General features: G+C 33.1%; 3 protein-coding genes across 6 annotated transcripts in view; all 3 read left to right on the top strand.

Moving 5' to 3' along the window:
- Nucleotides 1-130: 130 nt before the first annotated feature.
- Nucleotides 131-8,383, top strand: LOC111700612 (digestive cysteine proteinase 1). The gene is made up of 14 exons (XM_023471584.1): nt 131-235; nt 363-437; nt 633-746; nt 1,226-1,363; nt 1,687-1,756; nt 2,251-2,311; nt 3,262-3,376; nt 3,710-3,832; nt 5,088-5,222; nt 5,799-5,928; nt 6,272-6,345; nt 7,445-7,491; nt 7,774-7,837; nt 8,188-8,383. Exons 1-14 carry the CDS (start codon nt 182-184, stop codon nt 8,311-8,313), a joined length of 1,326 nt encoding a protein of 441 aa, XP_023327352.1. The 5' UTR covers nt 131-181; the 3' UTR covers nt 8,314-8,383.
- Nucleotides 8,384-8,603: 220 nt separating this feature from the next.
- On the top strand, nt 8,604-14,582 carry LOC111700595 (dynein light chain 4, axonemal). The gene is made up of 5 exons (XM_023471564.1): nt 8,604-9,135; nt 12,027-12,149; nt 12,325-12,441; nt 12,692-12,787; nt 13,901-14,582. The coding sequence occupies exons 2-5, from the start codon at nt 12,078-12,080 to the stop codon at nt 13,967-13,969; spliced, it is 354 nt and encodes a 117-aa protein (XP_023327332.1). The 5' UTR covers nt 8,604-9,135; nt 12,027-12,077; the 3' UTR covers nt 13,970-14,582.
- Nucleotides 14,583-16,632: 2,050 nt separating this feature from the next.
- LOC111700596 (uncharacterized) overlaps nt 16,633-24,814 on the top strand; it is a 15,120-nt gene continuing 6,938 nt past the window's right edge. For all 4 annotated transcript variants that reach the window (XR_002765014.1, XR_002765015.1, XM_023471565.1 and 1 more), the window contains exons 1-11: nt 16,633-17,396; nt 18,307-18,407; nt 19,205-19,323; nt 19,610-19,642; nt 20,956-21,178; nt 21,418-21,543; nt 22,033-22,089; nt 22,297-22,338; nt 22,831-22,886; nt 23,078-23,112; nt 24,104-24,166. Coding sequence is in view for 2 of the 4 variants with exons in the window: in XM_023471565.1 (XP_023327333.1) it covers nt 17,241-17,396; nt 18,307-18,407; nt 19,205-19,323; nt 19,610-19,642; nt 20,956-21,178; nt 21,418-21,543; nt 22,033-22,089; nt 22,297-22,338; nt 22,831-22,886; nt 23,078-23,112; nt 24,104-24,166 (1,011 nt within the window). In the remaining 2 variants the exon portion in view is untranslated. The remainder of the gene's footprint in view (nt 17,397-18,306; nt 18,408-19,204; nt 19,324-19,609; nt 19,643-20,955; nt 21,179-21,417; nt 21,544-22,032; nt 22,090-22,296; nt 22,339-22,830; nt 22,887-23,077; nt 23,113-24,103; nt 24,167-24,814) is intronic.

Below are 24,814 nucleotides of genomic sequence, written 5' to 3' on the forward strand. Positions count from 1 at the left end.
TAATCTACAGCTAGGTAGGGGGAGGCTTATAATCTACAGCTAGGTAGGAGGGGGCTTGTAATCTACAGATAGTTAGGGGGGGCTTGTGATTTACACTTCAGGGAGAGGGAGCTCTGTTCTATTTGTAAACTAATCTAATCTTTACTGATCCAGGAGAAGCCGGATCGATTTCTACGCTGGGATGGTGAAAACATTCCAGAGAGGAGATATTCAAGAGTTTGGGACACTTGTTAAGGTGAGTTGACTGTACAGAGATGGGATGGGCCGGGATTTTGATTTGCATGAGTTGAACTGCGGCCCGATTATACTGACAGATTGAGTTATTAATTAATTGATTGATCGATTGGCGTATTCTTTTCCAGATAGTTCCTATGACGAACGAGGTTGTAGTGAATGCAATTGATTGTTTTCAAGTCAATGGGACCAAGGATATGCAGGTATTTTTTTCTTCATATTTCTCTTAATTAAATCCAAATATAACTTAGGAGAGGGGGTTATAATTTGAATATAATTCAATATGATATACGAGGCTAGCTCAGATACTAGTTAAATTGTTGTAAATATAAAAAAGATTGTAATCAAAGCTCAGGGAGCGCTGCGGTTTGAATACCTGGTAAATATCTGTATTCCAGGTTGATGCACAGTCTATGCTTCCAGATCTCTCCGGGTTCCAGCTCCTCGGCTCCGAGTACAAGATGAACATGGAGTGCCAGAAGTGGCAGAAGAAGGAAGTCATTGGAGAGAAGGTAATATAGGTTTTATTGGTTCGCATTGTACAGTTGGTACGGGATAAACTGTACAGTATATATTGTGTACAGGTGAACAGTACACAATGTGGGTACGGGAGGTTGAGGACCACGTGTAACTATCCCTGTACACTGTAAAATATATATGTACAGATAAACATGTACATTATATATACTATGTGGGTACGGGAGGTTGAAGGTGCAACTTTCCCTGTACACTGTACAATATATATTTATAGATAAACATGTACACTATATATACTATGTGGGTACGGGAGGTTGAGGGTGTAACTATCCCTGTATACTGTACAGTATATATGTACAGGTGAACAAGTACACTATGTGGGTACGGGAGGTTGAGGGTGTAACTATCCCTGTACACTGTACAGTATATATGTACAGGTGAACAAGTACACTATGTGGGTACGGGAGGTTGAGGGTGTAACTATCCCTGTACACTGTACAGTATATATGCACAGGTGAACAAGTACACTATGTGGGTACGGGAGGTTGAGGGTGTAACTATTCCTGTACACTATGAGATGAGAGGATACAACAGTCTACTGGGTTCTCACTACGACCATTACTTCCTTACTTATGAAAACTTTTCTGAGGAGGTTAGTTTCCTTTTCATTAATAACTCATTTTCTATTATTTTTTGTGATAGATCTGTTATGGTCGTTTTAAAACTGAAATATATTGTAGTTTCTGTTAGGGCATAGCTCTGTCCTTTATTTCCTTTTAATTAGGTCCCAGATAGCTCCGTTTTGTAACTATTTCCGTAAGATTCCTAAATACCTCCGTCTTTTATGTATTTTCCATTAGGTCCCCAAGTGTTCCGTCTTAAATCTATTTTCCATTAGGTCCCCAAGTGTTCCGTCTTAAATCTATTTTCTGTCAAGCCATTGATAGCTCCGTTTTTTTACCTATTATCTGTTAGGTCCCTGATAGCTCCGTCTTTGATTACTACGTTGGAAAGTCCTGTCATGGATGGCCTGGACCAGGATCAGGAATTCAGAATATTTTAAAAAGAAATTTTGATGTTTTATTTATTTTAATTGAAGGGCTCACTTGAGAGTCTGGGGATTTTCTTTCCCTTCTGTAGAAACGTTTTTTGACATTTTATTTTTTATCAAAAATAGTTTATTCTTATATTCTGTAACATGATAAAAAGTATCTCTTTTTTGGCTTAAAAATTGAGACGCTATAGATTGGAACGTTTTCATGACATAACGCTAATCTACCACGTCTAAGCTAGATATCCACACTGGAACTTTTAATTGGAAGTTATGACGTGCTAGATCTCTCAGAGAAAAAACCCAGCTGGCGTCTTAATGGACGAGAGCAAATGTTTTGTAGCTTCTGATTGGTCGAATTTCAAGATTTTACTTGTTTCGTTGTACTGCATAAGATACAGATTAGTGCTTTTTAAAAGGATTAAAAATTAATAAGTTATGACCTCTATTTTTATTTTATCTTAAAAATATTTTGTATCTCTGTGTAGAACATATCTATCAGATGGAACCTATGAAGGAATTTATTCACAACCACGACGCTCACGTTGAGTAAGTAACAGGGTTATATATTTATAAGAACCAGAGATATAGGGTAGATATACAGGGATACAGGGTAGATATACAGGGATACAGGGTAGATATACAGGGATACAGGGTAGATTACAGGGATACAGGGTAGATATGAAGGGATACAGATTAGCTATCAAGGAATACATTCTTGATATTTTAGCAAGCTATTTAATTTAAAATCACTTTTTCGAATAGGATTAATATATTTAATAAATACTTTTAAATAATCAATATAAATCAGCAAAATTAGATATGCATAAATCGTTGATGAACTGATAAATCATGAAATAAAATCTTCATTTAGTTAAGGGTTATAAAAAATAAATTTTTAATAAAACATTGATAAATCATTGATACTCATTTGATATATCTTAGAAAAATCGTACATAAATCATTGATAAATCATGAATTAAACTGTTGATAATATCATGGAAAAATCGTGGGTAAATTATGAAAAAATCATGTATATATCATAGATTAATTATGGATGACGTCGTTGACAAATTATGGATAAATTATTGATTTAATTTTACATTATGGATTTATTATTGATTTAATTTTAAATTATGGATATATATTATTGATTTAATTGATGATGATATTATGGAAAAATCGTGGATAAATCTTGCAATTCATAGAATAGATAAATCATGAATAAATCATTGATTCTATGGATAAATCATGGATAAATCATTGATTTAATTGATAAATCATCAATTTAATTGGTAAATCACTGATTTAATTGATAAATAATCGATAAATGATGGATATAATGATTAAATCTTCAATTGATAATATTATAAATAAATATATGATAAAGTTGGGGCTGAAAATCCGGAATGTGGGGAGAAATTGAAACTCTGACCCGAGGGAAGGATGTCTCAAGCGATCCCTGTAAAATACAATTTAATTTAATTCGATTTATCTAGGCAAGGCCTACCTTACACCCTGTCAATGAACCACCTAGCTGATTACTCTGGGGAGGAGATGAAGACTCTACGTGGGCGCCTGTTTGATCCAGAACTCAAGTATAACGGGGGACAGGTACTTACTTCGTTTCGCCCTTCCCCCCCCCCCCCACTCTAAAGACTTTTTCTAGTATATCACTTAATTTCAAGGGGAAAATATTTGATGAAATTATACCTTGTTCGATATTGATACTCAGTAATTTTTTAACAGTATAGTAACTGATTAGATTATTTCATACATAAAATGATTTTTAGAATCGTAGAGGTAAATGAAAAAATTATTTTCAAAAGTAGGCTTACCAACCCTTGTTTGATGATTTTACTCAAAAATTCATTTATTTTCCTAAAAATCAATTTCTATTCTCGAAAACCAAAATGAAGCCAAAAAAATGAATGAAAATATATTTAGGAGTTCAAGTACACTGAGAAGGAACTGCAGGATGCCCCGGATACTCTGGACTGGAGACTTTACGGAGCCGTTACTCCAGTCAAGGATCAGAGCGTTTGCGGCTCATGCTGGAGCTTTGGCACGGTAGGTTTTTGTAGTTTTATAGGAGATATGGGCACAAGTTTATATTGAAGCTAATGGCACAATAGAGTTTAGTTGGGAGGATTGATATAACATGGTAGGGTTTAGAAGGAGGGGGTTAAAATGAAGTAATGGTATTGTTGGGTTTATTTGGATGGTTTTTATTAGAGATTAAGTACGGTAGGGTTTAGTAGGAGAGGTTAATATTGGAGAATTGGCAGGGTTGGGTTTTAGTATGAGGAATTTATGTTGGAAATATGGCAGGGTTGGGTTTTAGTAGGAGGGGTTTATATTGAAGATTTGGCAGGGTTAGGTTTTAGCAGGAGGTGTTTATATCGGAGAGATGACAGGGTTGGGTTTTAGCAGGAGGTGTTTATATCGGAGAAATGACAGGGTTGGGTTTTAGCAGGAGGTGTTTATATCGGAGAAATGACAGGGTTGGGTTTTAGAAGAAGGGGTTTATATCGGAGAGATGACAGGGTTAGGTTTTAGAAGGAGGGGTTTATATCGGAGAGATGACAGGGTTGGGTTTTAGAAGGAGGGGTCTATATCGGAGAGATTACAGGGTTTGGTTTTAGAAGGAGGGGTTTATATCGTAGAGATTACAGGGCTGGGTTTTAGAAGGAGGGGTTTATATCGGAGAGATGACCGGGTTGGGTTTTAAGGCGGGGTTTATATTGGAGAGATGACACGGAACTCTTTAAGTATCACTGTTTCTTTATTCTAACCAACTAGTAGGTATGAATAATTCTAGATTGGAACTCTAGAAGCCAGAAGGAACATTGTAAACATTGTATAGATCTAGGTTGGAACTCAAGAAGGCACACTGTTTCTGTAAACATTCTATAGATCTAATCATCTAGGTCGAAACTTAAGAAGGAACACTGTTCCTGTTACAGATCTAGGTTGGAACTCAAGAAGGAACACTGTTCCTGTTATAGATCTAGGTTGGAACTCTAGGAGGAACAATGTTTGTGTAAACATTCTATAGATCTAGGTTGAACTTTAGAATGAACACTGTTCTGTAAACCTTGTTCCTGTAAACATTGGATAAATCTATGTTGAAACTCTAGAAGTAACACTTTTCCTGTAAATATTGTACTCTTGAACTCTATAAGGGACATTGTTCATGTAAACATTGTCTACATCTAGGTTGGAACTCTATAAGGAACACTGTTCCTGTTAACATTGTATACATCACGGTTGGAACTATGTGAGGAGCACTGTTCCAGGTTCCTGTATAAATGTATAAATCTAGGTTGGAACTCTGGAAGGAACCCTGTTCCTGCATACTGGGCAACTAGTGAGACTAAGCCAGCAAGCTCTGGTCGACTGTTCCTGGGGGTTTGGGAACAATGGATGCGATGGAGGAGAAGATTTCAGAGCTTATCAGGTTTATTAATTCATCCATTCATACATCATTCATACATCTTACATTAAACCTGTTCAGTCATCCATTCATACATCTTACATTAAACCTGTTCAGTCACCCAATTAATTGTTTCGTTGATCTATTCATCTTTTCATCCTTTCATCCATACATCCTTTCATCCATACATCCTTTTATCCTTTCATCCTTTCATCCTGTCATCCTGTCATCCTGTCATCCTTTCATCCTTTCATCCTTTCATCCTTTCATCTTTTCATCCTTTCATCCTTTCATCCTTTCATCCTTTCATCAATAAATCTTTTTAGTTATCTATACATTACCTCATTCTTCATTTTATCCTCATATTTATTCATCTTGTGTCTCATCCTTACCATTTATTCATTCATTCATTCTTTTATTAATTTCTTCATCTATGCATTCATTTTTCATTCACTTTTATTTTTCTATTCATTTATTAATTAGTAGATGAATTTAAGTATGAATTAGGAATTAAATTTTTTTTTTCAAAAAAAAGTTTCAAAAGGATAGAAAATAAAAAATCATGAAAATAAATATGGAATTTTCAACAAATGTATTTAGTGGATGCTAAAGCATGGTGGGATCCCTACAGAGGACTCGTATGGACCCTATCTAGGACAGGACGGATACTGTAACCTCAACCAGTCCTCTGTAGGACTTAAGATTAAAGGATTTGTCAACGTTACTTCAGGTAGGACGGGGGGGGGGGGGGAAAGGGGATTTTATTGGGGAAAGACAATTGGAATTGAAAACTGAGTTAGCTTTTTCTTTTTTGCTTTTAAATTTTAAATTCATTCCTCAAATATGTTTGTTTAAGGGACTGGTGACGTAATTCCCTCCTTTTATACAGTGCCATATGTTTAAAACCATATATACCTTTGTCTAATATATCATTAAATTTCTAGCTGAAAAATTGAATATTTATAATGTGGTTTTTCCCAAAAAAGTGACTTGAATATTTCAGAGTATTATTCTATCTATATATATCTGGATAATCTGAATTGTACTGTAAAGTTATTATTACGTATTTCTAGGAGATGTGGATGCTCTGAAGGTTGCTATAGCGTCGAAAGGTCCTATTTCTGTTGCAATTGATGCTTCACATAAGGGAAGACAATGAATTCATTTCATCATTTTGCTCCAAGTCGGAGCTTAGTCTTATAAGGTTCTTTTTTACGACTTTTTACGTTTTTGTATGATGATGAGTTAAGCTTTTCCCCTTCTTCTGATTTTTTTAAACTAAAAATTTCCTTATTTAAATTTCCGTGATAAAATTGACGCCTTCTAGACTCGATTTATGATATTAACAGTTCAATAAACAACAGCTGTTGCTGGTTTTTTAACAACATTAAATACATTTAAGATGTATGTATGGTAGTTAAACTGAGATTGCAGTATTAATGAGAAATTTTTTAGGATTCATTTGAGACCTATCAGACGTTTTTACGCTGCATATTTGTTCAACAAGAGCGCAACCTTTAAAATCCTCATGGATTGTCCATTTTGGAGGGATGATTTTGAGAGTCGGTTTTATTTAAATTATTCAACGGCGAGGACGAAAAATATAACAAAAAAATCTACAGTAAATTAATTAGTTGTTTAGTAACAGATTGAGAAAATAAAAATTAACTCTTTATCATCAAAATTAAGTTATCTTTTTCAGTTTTTGGTTTCTATAATGTCTCAATGTTCAAAACCATTCTCTGTAGATTTCCTGGAATTTTAATGAAAAAGCGACATTTGAAGAATTTTAAGAAATCTTCGAACAAATTTGAAAGAAAAAAGAAAATCAATATTATGATGAAAAAGAAACAATTGATTCTAAAATTGATTATTGACAAATTTCTAATGAGAAATATGTTCCTAAACATATAATTCGTTTACTGTAGAAATTTTTCTTTGCCGTTTTGAATAACTTTTATAAAACTGATTCTTAAAATCATTCCTCCAAACTGGACATTCAATGAGGATTTTGAATATTAAATTTGCGTTCTAGCTGAAAAAATATGCACCGTAAAAACGTCTTATAGCTCTCAAATGAATCCTAAAAATTTCTCAAATATACTGCAATCTCAGTTAATCTATCATACATTGCCGGTCACTCCCTTTATATGTCGTTTTTATATCCCACTTAACTCTTGGTTAAAGGGTTTCTTGATATTTTTTTTAATTTCATTGAATTTTTTTTAATTTGATTGTCCCATTAGTCTCTGAGTTTTTACTCCAGTGGAGTTTACTTTGAGAAGGATTGCAGGTAAACTATTGAAAACTTTTAAATGGTTTGGGGAGAAAACTGCTCAACAATTTATTTATTTTTGCACAAAAGTTAGAGTTTAATTCTGCTGCGAATACATATTTTATCAATCACAAATGCCGGAATTTGCCAACAGCTTCAAGGTTTCAGATTTTAGGTTTAGGTTCTCACTGATTTATAAAGAGAGGTTTTTCAAGGAAATATATACAAAATATTTTTTATTTCTAAATTCGTTTCAAAATCAGAACTAGAAATACAATGTTAATTTTGCTTTATCTTTAGGAGTGACATGGAGGGATTGGACCATGCTGTCCTAGCGGTAGGATACGGAACCATTGCCGGACAGGTAATTTTTGCGGATTTATATCTGTTGGGTGGATGCTCAGTCATTGAAACTGGTGGAAACGATACTATTTGTTTTCCGACAATCCTAAGACAAATTCCAACCTGAAACATTGATCTGTAATTATTTAGAGAAATATTAGTGATTAGACGGAGTTTGGACAAAATATACAAGTTGAATTATCGAAAATTAATTTTTTATTATGTCGGAAAACTTTAAAGTTTGATTCAACTAGTTCTGTTACTATAGGAGCGGGGAGATATCTTTTAAATAATTTTAAGACAATAACTGTCTAGACCAATGTAGTATTTTTAAAGAATAAAAATCATTAAGAAAATATTAAAATAATTAAGGATTATTGGTTGATAAAGAACTCCTGGTCTACCTACTGGGGAAACGATGGATACGTGCTGATGGCGAGGAGGGGAAATAATTGTGGAGTAGCAACTACTCCTACTTATGTTATACCTGCTATTTAATATATGGAGTACTTGTCACTCCAACCGTAGAATTGCTATATTTAATATATGGAGTAATCGCTACTCTTAGTTACACCAGCTATATAATCATCACTCCTAATATAAATATACCAGCCATATAATCATCACTCCTAATATATATATATACCAGCCATATAATCATCATTCCTAATATATATATACCAGCTATATAATCATCACTCCTAATATATATATATACCAGCTATATAATCATCACTCCGAATATATATATACCAGCTATTTAATCATCACTCCTAATATATATATATACCAGCTATATAATCATCACTCCTAATATATATATACCAGCTATATAATCATCACTCCTAATATATATATATATACCAGCTATATAATCATCACTCCTAATTATGTTTTACCTGTCATTTAATCTATGGAGTACATACCACTCCTACAGAAAAATTTCTATCTACTTAATCTGTAGAATACTTGCCACTCCTACAGGAGATTTACTATATATATTCTATATACGCTACTCTTTACCATATGTTTATTTTTTACACAACTGAACTAGCTTTCACTGAAATGTAAAGTTTTACCAAATCTGAAGTGCCATATTGACCAAGACCATTTTAATATATGATATAATACATATTCTGGAATAATTTTCAAATCAAAACTCAATTTTATACTCACTGACAATAAATAAAAGGCTGTAATTTAATTATTTATATTTTAATAACTATTTGCAAAAAAAGCTTATTATTTGTATGTATTTCAGATGTAGTATTAAATTTTTCAAAATGAAAATATGAGACACTAAGTTTAATAAAACCCTAGGTAAGCTTATGTTAATTATTTAACTTGTTTAATCAACAAATCATATGTAAATATTTTTGTCATTACAAATCTGGCATTTTCAAAATATCGCTAACTTATCCCGGTGTGGCGTTAAATAGTGTCCGGGCGTGAGATAATGGCCGGGTAGTGGGGTACTTCTTAATGATTTGGACACTTTTCTCACATAATCAAATTATTGATGCACTGATTAACACATTGATAAACGTGACACTGTCACTCAAATATTAACAGATCTGATTTCTCTTCATACCAATTTGTAGCTACCAAGCATAAAATCTATGAAGGTTTGAGAGGTAGTTAAATTAGCCATGTTCGGTTCAATTACACAATGGCATAAGATAAGGAAGATACTTTTTGCTCAATAAATTTAATTTAACATATTGATTTCTTTAAGCGAAATAACTTTTTTCTAAATCTTTAAACTTTTATGAAATCCGGGGTAACGTTAAAAAAAAAACATTCTAAAATCGAATATTTGGAGAATTTTCTCTCGATGCTTTGTTACTCGATAGAGAACCTTCCCTTCCTCGTAGAGTTTGGTAGTTTGATGTCTTCCTCTTTGATGCTTGAATTATTTTCCTCCACGCTAGATATCTGCTCCTCTGTAGTCTTCAAATCCCGAAATGAAAAGACCAGCAAGCATCAAGATGAGCAGAGGTGTCGTCATTTCACTCTTCACCAGGGGAGCTGCAAGCTTAGTGCATTAGTTGCAAAATCTGTTCAGCTTCTGGTAGCGTAGATATAAAGCTGTAGCTCCAAGGAAAGTTGCCATGAAGCAACCAATCTTATTATTATTATCAATAGAAATGGTTTTGTAGTAGGAATACATTATTGTACTTCTGTTTGTTAGTAAACTATAATGTACCAGCAAATTGTCGGCTTAATGCTGGTGTTACAGATAGGGGGGGAGGGGGANATTTTTTTCCAATTTCACTTTATTTGAGTGACCACTGTATTATCTCCTTCCAAAAAATACGCTAGGAAAAAAATCGACCTTCCCACCATAAGAAATTTAAGGAATAAAATACAGAAAATGTTTTTTTTACTATTTGCACAAAATAATCCGTTAAAAAAAACTAATAAGTACACTAAATATATTTGGGTTTTCTGTTTGGGTGTTTGTTTGTTGTTTCTTTTTTCTTTGCTTGAATTCCATGGAATGATGTTTGATTGGTTATTATTAATTTAATCCTAAAAAACTTTAAAACCGAAACTGACCTGGCCCAATTGTTTCTTTTTGAAATTTACATAAATCTAGGTTTTTGGCTGGGGGAAATTTCAAATTTTCTCCTAATCATTTCAATTAATGGTAATTTAAATTAATGAAAATTGAAAAATCTGTTAAATTGTTTAGAATTTTAACGAAGGAAGAAAAAAGGTTCCAATTTAAGTAACACTAAAGATAATAAATTATCGCACAAAAGGGAAACACAACTTACTTTATTATTTTTAGTTGTTAACCCAGTGTAAAGAAGGTTGTGATTATAAATCAAGTATCATGCAATCCTTAGGCGATAAACCCTTTAGTTAGTGTAGTTCAGGGAATATGATAGGATAGCTTGGAATAATGTAAGTTTACTAAGGGAATAGTGGAGAGGAATACATTCATGGAACATTGGAGGAATACAAAGGATAGGAGTTCATGGAACAAAGGAGGAATACAATGGGTAGGAGTTCATGGAACAATGGAGGAATATAAAGGGTAGGAGTTCATGAATTAAATGGAGGAATATAAAGGGTAGGAGTTCATGAATTAAATGGAGGAATATAAAGTGTAGGAGTTCATGAATTAAATGGAGGAATACCATGGGTAGAAGTAGATGGACCAATGGAGGAAGCAGGAGCTCAGGGAATAAAGGAGGAACACGAAGGGTATATAAAGAAAGATTACAAAACGTCGGTGCAATGAATAAAGTAAATTAAATCTAAATTAAAGAAACAAAATATCCGATTAGAATAAATGTGCATTCTAGATAGATTTTTCATTCGGACTTCTGTCATGGTGGCTTGGTCCACGTATACAATCTTCTTAGTGCACTGAATGAACAGCAAGCTAATTTTTTTAATGTTCTTCACTCTTCAGGTTAAGATTTGAAAAGTGGGAAAGCTCTGAGTTCTATGGAGGGGCCTGCCCCCTTTCCCCCCCCCCCTGTAAACCTCCTTAAGCACTGGACCCAGGAAAAGTTTGCGCTTCTTACCCAGTTGGCGTGATCCATATTAACTCCTGTCTCCTATTATGGATTTTTTAATAAGTCGATGTAACGTTTTGAATCTCCAAATCAGTCAAATACGTCAAATAACAATTTTTAATTTTGTAACACAAGTATAGAATTTTCTATAATCAAGACAATTAGCTCAAAAGTAAACTCTAGAAATTAACTATTGATTAATGTTCAGTAGGGAATAAAGTTGATTTGAAGGGTGTAAGGGGGGGGGGGGGATATTTTAACTAAAGGGAGAATTGATACTCTTTTAAACCCCTTTATGAAAATAATAAGAAATAAAAACTGCAATAAATAAATGTCTGTTTTAATGAATCAGTTTTTTTTGTACACCCTTTAGTTCTACAATTTACTGGTAGATACAGTGACCATGCAAGTTTATATTTTTATTATTTAGTTACACCTTACAGGGAAACAGAATAATTCATTACTTGTTACTATACAGGGAGTTTTAGACATTGGAGTAGATTCATCATCATTTCGACTGTTCGTTACCTTGTTGAGCATTAATAATATGAATTTATAAAACTAAATATGTAGGTCGTTGATGCTTTCGCTTTTCTGTATTTGTTTCTGAAATGGCGTTGCCGCAAGATTTCTTTGTATTGTGTCAAAACACTCTGATCTCCTAAATTTTGTTTATTTTAGGAATAAGGAAGGGTTATAGTTAAGTCGAAGAAGACGATATCTTCCAGTAAAATGCTGACAGCTAAGGAGAGTACGAAAGCTTCACTGTTTGGGGAGGAGGAGAAGGGGAATGGGGGGAAACAGGTGAATACAAGACGGGGGGGGGGGGTCCTTTAATAATTGCATTTGCCGTTATAGAAATTGTTGCATACCGAAAAAAAACAGCTGATTATAAAGGAATGAATTTTTTAACCTACAAACGTTACACATCTTTAAAAAAATTGTTTCGTTAGGAGGTATGTACGCTGTATTTTTTTAGCCGATTGTGTACAGCTACCCACTAGTACGGTACACGGATATGGACGAGGGAATGCGTAAAGATGTTATGGATGTATGTACAATGGCTTGTGAAAGACATACGGCTAACAATGAGTTGGTAAGAAAAGCTTTATTTCCCCCCCCCCACAGCATGCACCTGCAGGGAGGGGGGGTATTTGCGCAATAAAATTCATTAAATTCAGAAATGGTGTTCTTTATCTTCACTGAAAGCTTACGTAAAACCTTTTTTTATATTTTAAAATAGGAATTACATTTTTAAACTCCATCATAATGTTACTTTCTTCAGCTATGCAATATACACATACTAAAGAATCTTTGAAGAAGATAATTAAAATGGATATTTTTAGTGTGCAAAGATGATCAAGGAAGTTCTTGACAAGAAATTTGGACCCAGCTGGCATGTCGTGGTCGGAGAAGGGTTCGGTTTTGAGATCAGCTACGAGGTAAGTGGCAGCCTTGATTTTAACGGAATGAAAGCTGTGCATAGGATCCGGATGGATACTTCACGCACAATTTCAAGTGACCTTCCTCAAGGGCGTTTACAGAGGGGGTACAGTGCCCCCACCTAGACCTGTAAAGGGGGACGTAGCCCCTCCCTAAAACTATCTAGAGCTATCACACTTATCAAATCTGAAATTGGGGAAGAACATTAAAAACATTAATTTACTGTTTTTTCTGCTAGTTTTGTTTGATGGAGAGATAAAGTCGTCCTTGTATGGTAATTGGACTGTAAAGTGTATGTGTACCTTTAAAGTATTCAAGAAGTAAAAATGTTTTTAATTTTCGGTTTAAATTTTGCCCCCCCCCCCCCCGAAGCTCTTAGGGGGGGGGGCAAAAAAAATTGTGCATTGCGCATATTTTCCCCACCCCACCCAGATTTTTTTCTGTATACACCCTTGACCTTCCTTGCAAAGATGGCAATACATGATTCACAAAGGTACCCTTGAAACCGTTATCTGATTAAAAATGTGAAGATATTGTTGTTTTACTAGCTTAAATTTGTTTAATTCTGATAATTCCTTCTTGTTTTCCTGCAGTAGAAAAGTCACATTTCTCGAGAAACCACAATTCAAAATAATCAGTTTAACAAATTATAAACATGGCCGGATATCTAATTCATTCTTGATCAGACATAGCTCTTAAGGGTTTCGTTGTAAATCGGGCATTGCCTTCTTGGCATGGAGGGTCAATAAAAATTTCACTTACAGTCACTTCAATCTGTTGGCTGAATCCGGATACAAATGATAAACGACGAATATTCATGTCACAACATACAGGGTGTCCCAAAAACCTGGTAATTTAAGTGAGGACTTAAAGCATGATAATTTGATGAATTTTTTTCCAATTTCACTTTATTTGAGTGACCACTGTATTAGGAAAATGAATATTTTTTTCGGTCTTTTTTCACCTTGAGCGAAATTTTCTTGTTTTGCTTTTGTTTTTATATTTCGTAAGCATTTTACCCACCCTTTGAGACATTTTTATTTTGAATTGTTTTGCTCAATGATAATCAAAACAGTTAAAAGCTCATATAAAAAAATCTATTTGTTTTTTAGACAAAGAAGCTGTTGTACATGTTCTTCGCTGGTAGCCTAGCAGTTTGCGTCTGGAAATGCTCGTATTAATTAAACATAGTTTTTTACAAAACATCCAAAAACTAAATGTTTCAAGACGAAAATTTAAAAGTTTACCAGCAAGGTCATTTTTATTCTGTGCCCATAATGCAAAAAATGGATAACAAAGAATATGTTCCATGACATATCCCACAAAGAATATGTTTCATGACATATCCTACAAAGAATATGTTCCATGAGATATCCTACAAAGAATATGTTCCATGACATATTCTACAAAGAATATGTTCGATGACATATCCTACAAAGAATATGTTCCATGAGATATCCTACAAAGAATATGTTCCATGACATATTCTACAAAGAATATGTTCGATGACATATCCTACAAAGAATATGTTCCATGACATTCCTACAAAGAAATATTTACAAGACGTCCATGAAGAGTGTGTTATAAGACGGCCAACAAAGAAAAAGTTTAAGATGGTCAGCAAGGATATCTCTGAAAAGTTTGCAAAAAGTTTATGAATTTCAAGATGATCATTAAATATCTTGCAGGCAATGAAAATGTTTAAAAACTCGAAACAAAGAAAAAAATTTACAAGACTGCAAACTAATAAGTATTTTTAAGACGGCCATCTAGAAAATCAATTCGTAAAATTTGTTCAACGATTCTTTAAGTGTTTCCCTGTTTTTCTTGCAAAAATATCAAAACTTTTGTTTTCTCGATTTCTTATTCAGTAGCTTTTGGAAAAAAAAATTTAACTTTTTAATTAAAAGTTGGCGGGATAATTTTATTTGAAACATTTGCAATTCTAAATTTTTTTTAGATAAATTTGTAAATCCGTCCAATAAGTACAAAACTATTTGATAACATTGTAATCTCTTGATTAACTTGTCTTTCTGAAATCAATGATTGTATATTAAGTATTATATCATATCTGTTCGGTTCCATAGTAGTAAACCTATCGTGTAAGAATTGCCATTATTGCACGGTTCAGCAGGAACAATTTTAATATTGTTCGCTTCCTCGCGTTTAAGAATGCTTATTCTTACACTGAAGGTGTAGAATTTTCATTCTTTAACGCTCAGACCGTGTAAGAATGGAAATTGTTACACGGTCAGAGCGTGAAAGAATGTATATTCTTACACGCTCCAAGCATTAAAGAATGGAAATTATTACACTAGTTGAAGAATATTCATTCTTACACGCTCCTAATAATGATCTTTTCAACATAGACTAATATTGAAAATAACGTAATTATTTTGTTTGTACTGACAACATGCACAGGGCACACTCGACTTTTTCTTTTACATTAATACATGCAAACTTACCTTTTTATAATTTAAAATGACATGCTCACTTACCTTTTTCTTTAATATTAAAACATGCAAACTTACCTTTTTTACTTTAGTAAATCATGCTCACTTACCTTGTCATGCTCACTTACCTTTTTCGTTTTTTGAAGTATTGATATACCTTAATTCAGTAATATCCATTTAAATCTCAACCCTAGTACTGTGTTTAATTAACATTTTCTGAAATTCTGACCTTTCCAAAATAAAAATGCAAAATGCTTTAAGCCTTACATTGGATATTTTCATCCAACTGCCGACTGTATTAATTTTTTTTAGTTTATCTTCATTGCAAACCAGATTTGGCGAGATTTTGCAAATCTCTGCATACTTATAAAAGTACAGTCAGAGCTTTTCAAAAATGGAAAGGTTGTCATGTCTTCACAATTTCAATCAATTGTTTTTTTCACTTTATATTTAAAAGGGTTTCCAAAATTCCAAATTCATTTGTAATCATTAAAAAAATTAGACAGAATAAAAAGGTCGATTTGCCTCCCACCCTACAGCTACAACTAATTTTTAAGTACCTCAGTCTCTGTCAGTTGTCACCATATCTCGCATAGCTCAAGATGATAAAGTGAAACCACAATCAAAACCAAAAATAGTTAATTTTATAAAAACTTATCATTGAAATACTAGTGTCACAAACTTTTATTGGGGTCTTAGCACTCCATAGCAATGCGAACAAACCAGTAAATCTTGCTTCATGAATAAAAGACAAAGATCAGTTTATGTCGAACTGATTAGATAACCTGCTTTTTATCTCCTCTTTTTGGAAGATTTAGGATCTTATATCCAGGAAATGATTTCTTCTGTAAATGAAAGCACGATTTTGTTCAGTAGATTAAGACAACCCACTACTATAACTTCTCCCCATCTAAAAAAACTAAGGGCACATTCAATTCATGCTGTGTCTAAATGTAGTATCAACTTGAAAAAACAAGTAAAATCATTAGAAATTGGTTAACAAACAAACTAAACTAAGGAAACAATCACACCACATGCATTACTTTCAAATTAATAACCAATTTTTACTTATAAAATGGTTTTTAACATTTTAACATTAGAAGAATAAAAAACAGTGATAGTCAGAACAAGAGCATGAAACTTATTTGCAACCTTTCATAATGTTAACTGTTCCAACTTGAAATAGTCTGATTTCACCAGAATTATTTTTTAATATAATTTCTTGGATATGTGCCCATAGAACCTCACAAATATGATATAATAATAATCTTATGAGGAAAAAAATGTAATAATGGATTTCTAAAATGAGATGAAATAATCTTGATGCACTTAACGAAGGCTACATCAAGATTATTTCATCTCGTTTAAGAATTTCCATTATTACATTTTCCTAATGTTCTGAATATACTAAATGCACAAGAATCATTTTTATGATTGATAGATTTAAAATGATTAGAACTGATTGATATTGTACTAAGTCCTTACGCAATGTCCATTGTACAATATACATGCTCCTTTTTTCAAATTTTATATTATATAATTAAAAATAACAACAAAATTGTAACTTATGCCTGTGCATAAACCTGAAAATAATAAATTAAATTAGTACAATAATATACAATTTTGTATCAAATGGTATTTCTCAAGGTCGCGCCAGGGTTTCTTCAATTAAGACAATTTTGGCCAGGGCTTCTTACCCGAATTCACAAGTTTGCCAATGTGTGTGAGAAAATATACCCATTTTCTACAAAAATTTGCCAATTAGTAAAAATGAATGTTGACAAAAGTCAAAACATGGCAATCTTCTTCTTTTAGTATCAATGATTAAAGTTTTCATTTATCCAATTGTACATCATTCCTGACCAGGCATTTAAACTTGCAGTGAACCCTGGATTGTACCGAAATATATTTATTATGTATCATTGTACTGTACTGTAAACTCTTATGTTTATAAACACTTGTTCTTCAGATGTACATGTGCAAAGCTTAGGTAAGAAAAATGTTTCCACCTGCATTCATCCCTCGTTCCCGACCTTTGAGGCACTCCGAGGGAGTTGGGCCCCAGGAGTCGAAGTCTCTGGGTCGGGATCAGCTAAATCTGGAACGATATTTTAAATCGGAGGAACAGAGATATGAGAACATTCCTCCAATTCAGGTAAAATGTAGTTTTTCTAGTTGATCTAAATAAATGATTAGGGAGAAGTAGTGTAATTATGTACACATAGTTAGAACTCCTTTGTTTTAAAATGATAAATTAAACTTAGTTAGACTAGATCTTGCTACTTACTAAATCTGACCGTGCACTTTTTCATATTATTTAAACTATCCATTGATGCTACTGGAAACTAATTAATTGTTGCTAGCTTGAAAATGTTTTTTTTCTGCAAATGATAAATGACTGAACTTTCGCAACAAACTCTAATTTGCTTTGATATTCCAAACTGACTTATGTTAGATTTATAAGTCAATTATAAAAATGAAAAGGTTTTCATCAGCAGACTGCAAACTTTTAAAAACCAGAGAAGAGAGTGTTAAGTTCTTGTGCAAAATTTAAAATTTTGATTATGATAATTTTCTTAGAAATGTCATGAATATGTTGATGCATTTGGGTAAAAAAGTATTCTAAAATTCAACATTACTAGACGATATGTATGAAATATGAAATGTTTGTTTTCAAAATCTGAACAACAATACCAAAAACTTGACTGAGTAATAATTACAAGCTTAAAATATTATATTTTCAGCAAATGAGTAAGGAACTGAACAATGAACATTTGCCTCAAACTCTTATTTTTCTAGTTCTTAAATATTGGCAACCTGATGAGCTAGAGTGTAAACTTTTGATATTTTATTTTGTAAATTATGTTAGATTAAATCTAGTCCTATCTATTTTTAAATTTTAATTTCATGTTTTACACACAACATTAGATTCAGATTCTCTCAGCTTATTTTCCCATCTTGCATATTGTCAGAGTTAAAACTGCCAAAAAATCATTGAAGCTGAGGAACCCTAAAAATCCTGATGTTGTTACTTAATTTTGAAATAATTATTACGACACCTTTAGGAAGGGAAGTATTCTGCCAAGGTGTTTAATGGCCTGGGTAGAAATGAGTTTACTCTTCCACCTCCAGTACCTGCTGGCAACCACCTGCACCCTCCAATAAGGGGTGTACTGTATAATGTTTTATCACAGGTTTTTTTAAAACTTAAACCATAACAATTGGTGCTTCTAAACCCAATAAAAATTTTTAAAATGATTAACACACCGGTTTGAAAAATTATGCAAAATCATTGATTAAAACAATAATGTTAAATTGTAAATTAAAATGCACAATTCAATTTCCGCCTTTTTTCCTTTTTTGGCCCTGTACCAGTAGTACCAGGCCAGATAGACAATCTGACGTTTTATCTAAATTGATGGTAAATTAATTGGGGCATTTTAAGAGACTTGTTTTTTATCAGAAGCACAATGATGATGTATTAGGAATTTAAACAGTTTCCTTTAGTCTGGACCTGCTTAAACCGAAAAAGTATTTTTTGCCTGGTTAACCAATTAGATTCAGATAATTCCGAAAAGGATGAAAAATTAAAAGGCTGAATCCTTGGAGTTGTATTCGATTGATAATAACCTTACTTTTGTCTGTTGCATCTATAGGATAAAATGATTGAATACGCATACAAGTTCACTAATTAATTGCGCCATTCTACTTAAAGTGTATTTTTCAAGAAATGTTCTAAAATATTCTCAAAAGTAATACACGAATCATATAAAATAAGAAGTATTATAAAATATTAAACTACATAGTAATGATTTAAAAAAAATCGAGAATTTATGAACTGTAACATCTAAATGATCAGTTTTAAATTTAATTGAGTTATTAACTGTCTAGGATTCCGCCTGACCCCACTGTTCAGTATCTAATTTGAGCTGATTTATAATTATACATCCCTCGTACATCTAGACCTAGCCATAAGACTCATCCCCATCTCCAGGCTCATGTTATACATTCTCTTCAGATGTCTCATCTTCAAACTGCTCGGAACCATCTGAATCCCTCATACAACCTTCTATCAGCTAAAGGAATAATTCTAAATGATAATTTATTAACGTTATGGGGAATTTGACCACAATTTAAAAGTTGGTCATAGGATTTGGTTTTGAATTTTGCTGCAAAGTTTTCTTAATCACAATTGGTGTCTTGGAAGGGGGAATGATGTTAAATGGATTAGGACTAGATTTATTATAAAAAGATGTCATGGCAACATTTTAGATTTTCCAAGCAGAAAGAAATCTCAACAGTTCATAAGTCTATTTTTGGTCAAATTCTAAACAAAAAATATTTTAATCAAAGAATTTTGAATGTTAGGAGGCATTCAGACTTTGGAACCAGTATCTTCAGGCACCATATCTTGATCTTAAAATCTATCATTCTTATTGTATTTACCCTGACTGACCTCAGATGATATGAATTTTTTCAGCAATTAATGTTATTTGACTGACAATATGTCTTGTCTTGAAGTTTGCTTAAATCTTTGCTCTGAGCTGGAAACTTAAAAATGTTTTTACTTTTTTCTCATTTTTAACAAAATCTTTAATTTGTTCCCACCTGCATATTTACAATACTCATAGTTGACGACATGCCCCACAGTACATCAAAATTATGGGAAGCTTAACTATAATTTCCTCTTTTTTCATCTCTATCAGTCGGTGCTAGTTCTTTCAACCTACAATTACCCTAATGTGTGTAGCTGGCTTCTTGGCTGCCATTAGCAGACTTTCATATGTGAACCTTTCTTGAGTAATAAAATCACTTACATTTATTGTGGAAGACTACACAATAGTCTCTTATCCTTCTAATCCACCTTATAGAAAGTCTATTGTATTTCTTTATATGCAGCTATAGCAAGGTAAACCTCAAAGAGGATCTTATTTTCTTGCAAGTACTGTCTAGCCTTTCTGAGATGAAAATAAGATGTACTTGATAGAATTGATTATATTTTTAGGTTTTAATAAGGTCAATAATAGATTTAACAAACCATTAAAGCAAGGTTCAAATGAAGCATTCCAGTCAAAATACAAATTTTACCTTTGACAGTCCTCTTTTTTTAACAAACTTTTATCTCTTTCCTTAGCCACAAACTTTATTAAATCATCAGAGAGAACTTTAATAATAGGAGTTTCAAATTTTATTTCTTTTAACAATGAACATCTCATTCTATAGCTCAGCCTCAAAGTTAATTATTGCAACAGGCTTAAAGTTTTCTGTTACAGACATTAAGACCCTGAGTAAAAAAATCTGTTGAAAACGTAAAATTAAAAATTTTCTCCTTGTCTTAAATCATACAGTTGAGAAAATTTTCTTGAAGACAGCAGTATGAATTTCCTGAGAGACTCTGGAGGACTGTCTCCTGAATTTTTATATTGTGATTTTCTACTATCTTAAAAGTCATGAAGACAGTTGCATTCACTTCATTATCTGATTGAATTGTAGGTCTCATTCTGTTGTTGGCTGGTAAGGGCTTTCTTACCAGTGATAATCTGAGATATATCAGATTCTGTCACAATTCCAATAAAAAGGTTCCAGCCTTTATATCTAATGCTTTTATCATAATTGATAGTTGATAATTGATAGAATTGATAGTTCTGATATACTTATTATATACTTGACTGTTTTGAAGCATGTGATAGATGTGGTAGATATGCAACATTCAGGCTACAAATCAGTTTCTCCAAGAGGAAGACATTCTTCCCCCTCCTTCTCCTACCTCCCATCCTCGCCATCCATCCCTTGTTTTCCTCCACCACCCTCTCCCTCCCTTTCTTTCTGTGTTCCTCCCCCCTCCCCTTCCTTATCCTACTTCAGCAGTAGACCCTCCAATAGGCCAAGGACCCTCATAGAAATACCCAGGCAAGATTCAGAACCACAGGAATCCAGGTATTTGAACTGAGAAATACTATTATGATTAAGAATTAACATCCAGTATGTCAAGAAGTCAAGCCAAGTGCCAGACACGTTTAGTCTTAGTTATTAAGGCAGTCCTAGAATGGGTTTTATTTTAATCAAAGTTATTCAGCAAGATGTCCTAAAATGTCACGGTAAAATTTAGATAAACCCTACCACATGTCCCTTAGTTCTCCTAATATTCCACATTTAATATATTCTAATTCATGCAGACCAACTGGGGAGAAGGATGAGACCTCATCCATGGGAGAATGTGATTATAGACTTGATTATATCAATGATAATAATCAAGCATTCTTTGGGGAGGATTATTTAAACCTCAAGTCTGCTCAATACAGGTACTTGAAAATCGGCAGGATGTTTCATTAGTGGAAATCTCATAAGTTATGTTAATTTCTAAGTGACAACTTCCTACTGTTCCCAAATGACAACTTCCTACGGTTTCCCAAGTGACAACTTCCTACTGTTTCCCAAGTGACAACTTCCTACTGTTCCCAAGTGACAACTTCCTACTGTTCCCAAGTGACAACTTCCTACTGTTCCCAAGTGACAACTTCCTACTGTTCCCAAGTTACAACTTCCTACGGTTTCCCAATTGACAACTTCCTACTGTTTCCCAAGTGACAACTTCCTACTGTTCCCAAGTGACAACTTCCTACTGTTCCCAAGTAACACTCTCCAAATTTTAATATTTTTTACTAACTTGAAACCTGTCCCAATATTTTAGGGATTTTTCTATTTTTAGGGCAACATATCCTTAGGTCTTTTCTGTTGAAAGACTACAGATTTACCTAAATATGATGAATAATATGATAATCATTTTGCAGTGAAAGTGTTTGTGAGAATGCTAATCTAAAACCATCCTCTCGTCCTATCACTTTCAGGTAGATAAATTATTTTGTACAGTGGTTAGTGTTGTTTACAATGTTAATTGTACACCGTTAATTGTACATTATATCTTGGTAGTTTTATGTAGGTGATACCTTAGGCAGTGTCATTTGAATTGTACAGTGCCTAGTTTGTATGTTTATTGTTTATATTTTAGTTCTAAGCTCATCATTTATTTAGTTCTAAGCTCATCATTTATTAAGGAGAGTAAGTGTTGCTGAATCCACTTTGGATCCGAACTCCAGGTATATTAATAGATGTAAGGTAAAAAACATTCTTAAACTATTATCCCCCCCCCCCACTGTTTAAATTAAATCTTAGGTAATAAGTGTCAAAAGTGTTGGAAAGTCTTCTAAGAAGTCCAATTTAACTTCTTGTTTCTTCTATAGGGTTGAAAATCATTTTTGAAAATAACACCTCTGTTTAAAACTTGCGTTACTCCTCATGGCAAGACAATGTTGTTCTGCAAGAACAAGTAGAAGAAGAAATTTATCTAGGTGGGAGGGACTTAAATCTTCAGGGGGAGGGGGGTGAACAGACCCCTTTCGGTACTAAAACCCCCAGAAACTACAGTCGCACTTTTCCTGAGGGGGGGGGGGGCAATCCTTTTACCCACATCCCCAATGTATACACTTTTGTAGTAGAATTAAAAGCTATAGTTAAATGTACTGAAGTATGTAACTCTATACAGTACACAAAATATTATAAATTATGATTTGAATAATAATTTCGTTTAGACCTTTCACTCCATCAACCAGAGCAGTTACTTCTTCTCTTTCTAAATCAGAACCAGGCCAACCCATTAAGATTATATTATTTTGCAACTAAGTTACAAGTACGATGAATTACTATGAAATAAAATAAGTACAAGAAACTACAAAAATTTACAATAATGTTTTACTGTGCGATATTTTTACTCATTACACAAATATGTATTAACATGTTGTATTTTATACATTTTAACCTTAATGATACGATTAATAGAATATTCTGGTCTTGCGGATCATAATTATAATCAGGTAATTGGGAGGTAATTAGTATCCAGGTAGAGCTTAGTAGTATCTGGGTTGAGAAAATTAGTATCCAGGTAGAGCTTTGTAGTATCTGGGTTGAGAAAATTAGTATCTAGGTAGAGCTTAGTAGTATCTGGGTTGAGAAAATTAGTATCTTTGGTTAGATAAATAGTTTCTCGGTAGAGATAATTGTAATTGGGAGATAATTAGTATCTGGGTAGAGATAATTAGTATCTGGGTAGAGATAATTAGTATCTTTGGTTAGAGATAAATAGTTTCTGGGTAGAGATAATTGTAATTGGGAGATAATTAGTATCTGGGTAGAGATAATTAGTATCTGGGTAGAGATAATTAGTAACTGGGTAGAGATAATTAGTATTAGGGTAGAAATAATTAGTATCTGGGTAGAGATGATTATTATCTGGGTTGAGCTAATTAGTATCTGGGTAGAGATAATTGTAAATGGGAGATAATTAGTATCCGGGAGATAATTAGTATCTGGGTAGAGATAATTAGTATCTGGGTATAGATAATTAGTATCTGGGTATAGATAATTAGTATCTGGGTATAAATGATTAGTATCTGGGTAGAGATAATTAGTATCAGGGTAGAGATAATTAGTATCTGGGTAGAGATAATTAGTATCAGGGTAGAGATAATTAGTATCTGGGTAGAAATAATTTGTATCTGGGTATAGATAATTAGTATCTGGGTAATGATAATTAGTATCTGGGTAGATATAATTAGTATCTGGGTAGAGATAATTAGTATCTGGTTAATGATAATTAGTATCTGGGTAGAGATAATTAGTATCAGGGTAGAGATAATTAGTATTAGGGTAGAGATAATTAGTGCCTGAGTAGAGATAGTTAGTATCTGGGTAAAGATAATTAGTATCAGAAAAAGGTGATTGGTATCAGGATAGGCATGATTTGTGTGTTAAATTATATTGTATGTTATTATATGAAATGTTATTGTATCCGAACATTCTGTTGAGGACTCCTGCTCCATTGCTTCTGAAGAGTATAATTTCCTATCTGATCTGGATCCTTTGCCACAGGTAGGATCAACTATCAGCAGCTGTGCCACAGGTAGGAGCAACTATCAGCAGCTTTGCCACAGGTAGGATCAACTATCAGCAGCTGTACCACAAGTAGGATCAACTATCAGCAGCTTTGTCACAGGTAGGATCAACTATCAGCAGCTTTGTTTTTCTTAATACAATGCTCCAACATTACAATAGACTATTAGACACTATAAATTGATTCAGGGGTGTTAACTGTATATTTTCTCTAAAAATCATTCCCCCTTGTTGGAATTTTTTTTTTTCAATGTTAGGTATTTATTTAGGGTTTTCTAAATTAAGAAATATAAATGATTTTTAGAGGTAATAATTATTTTTTGGGGGGGAAAGTATCTTCAAGAAAAATTTGGGAAATGGACACTGGACTTTTAAAATGGGTGAACTGAGCTCTCATAAAGGTAAAAATGAAAATTGTTTGCCCATTAACATGTAAATGCAAGTCCAAAATTTTTGTCCCTAGCCAAATAAATTTTTAACATTTTTGTGTTTTAACAATAACTGAAATCGCTTTTCCAATACGGTTCTTTTTGTCACCCATTTCAGCTTGATTTCAGCATTAATATTTACAATGTTTACTTTTAATTAGGTGTAGATTTTGTTTTAATAATCTACGCCCCCCCCCCC

The sequence above is a fragment of the Eurytemora carolleeae genome, unplaced genomic scaffold (genome assembly GCF_000591075.1).
Source record: "Eurytemora carolleeae unplaced genomic scaffold, Eaff_2.0 scaffold252, whole genome shotgun sequence".
Lineage (NCBI taxonomy): Eukaryota > Metazoa > Arthropoda > Copepoda > Calanoida > Temoridae > Eurytemora > Eurytemora carolleeae.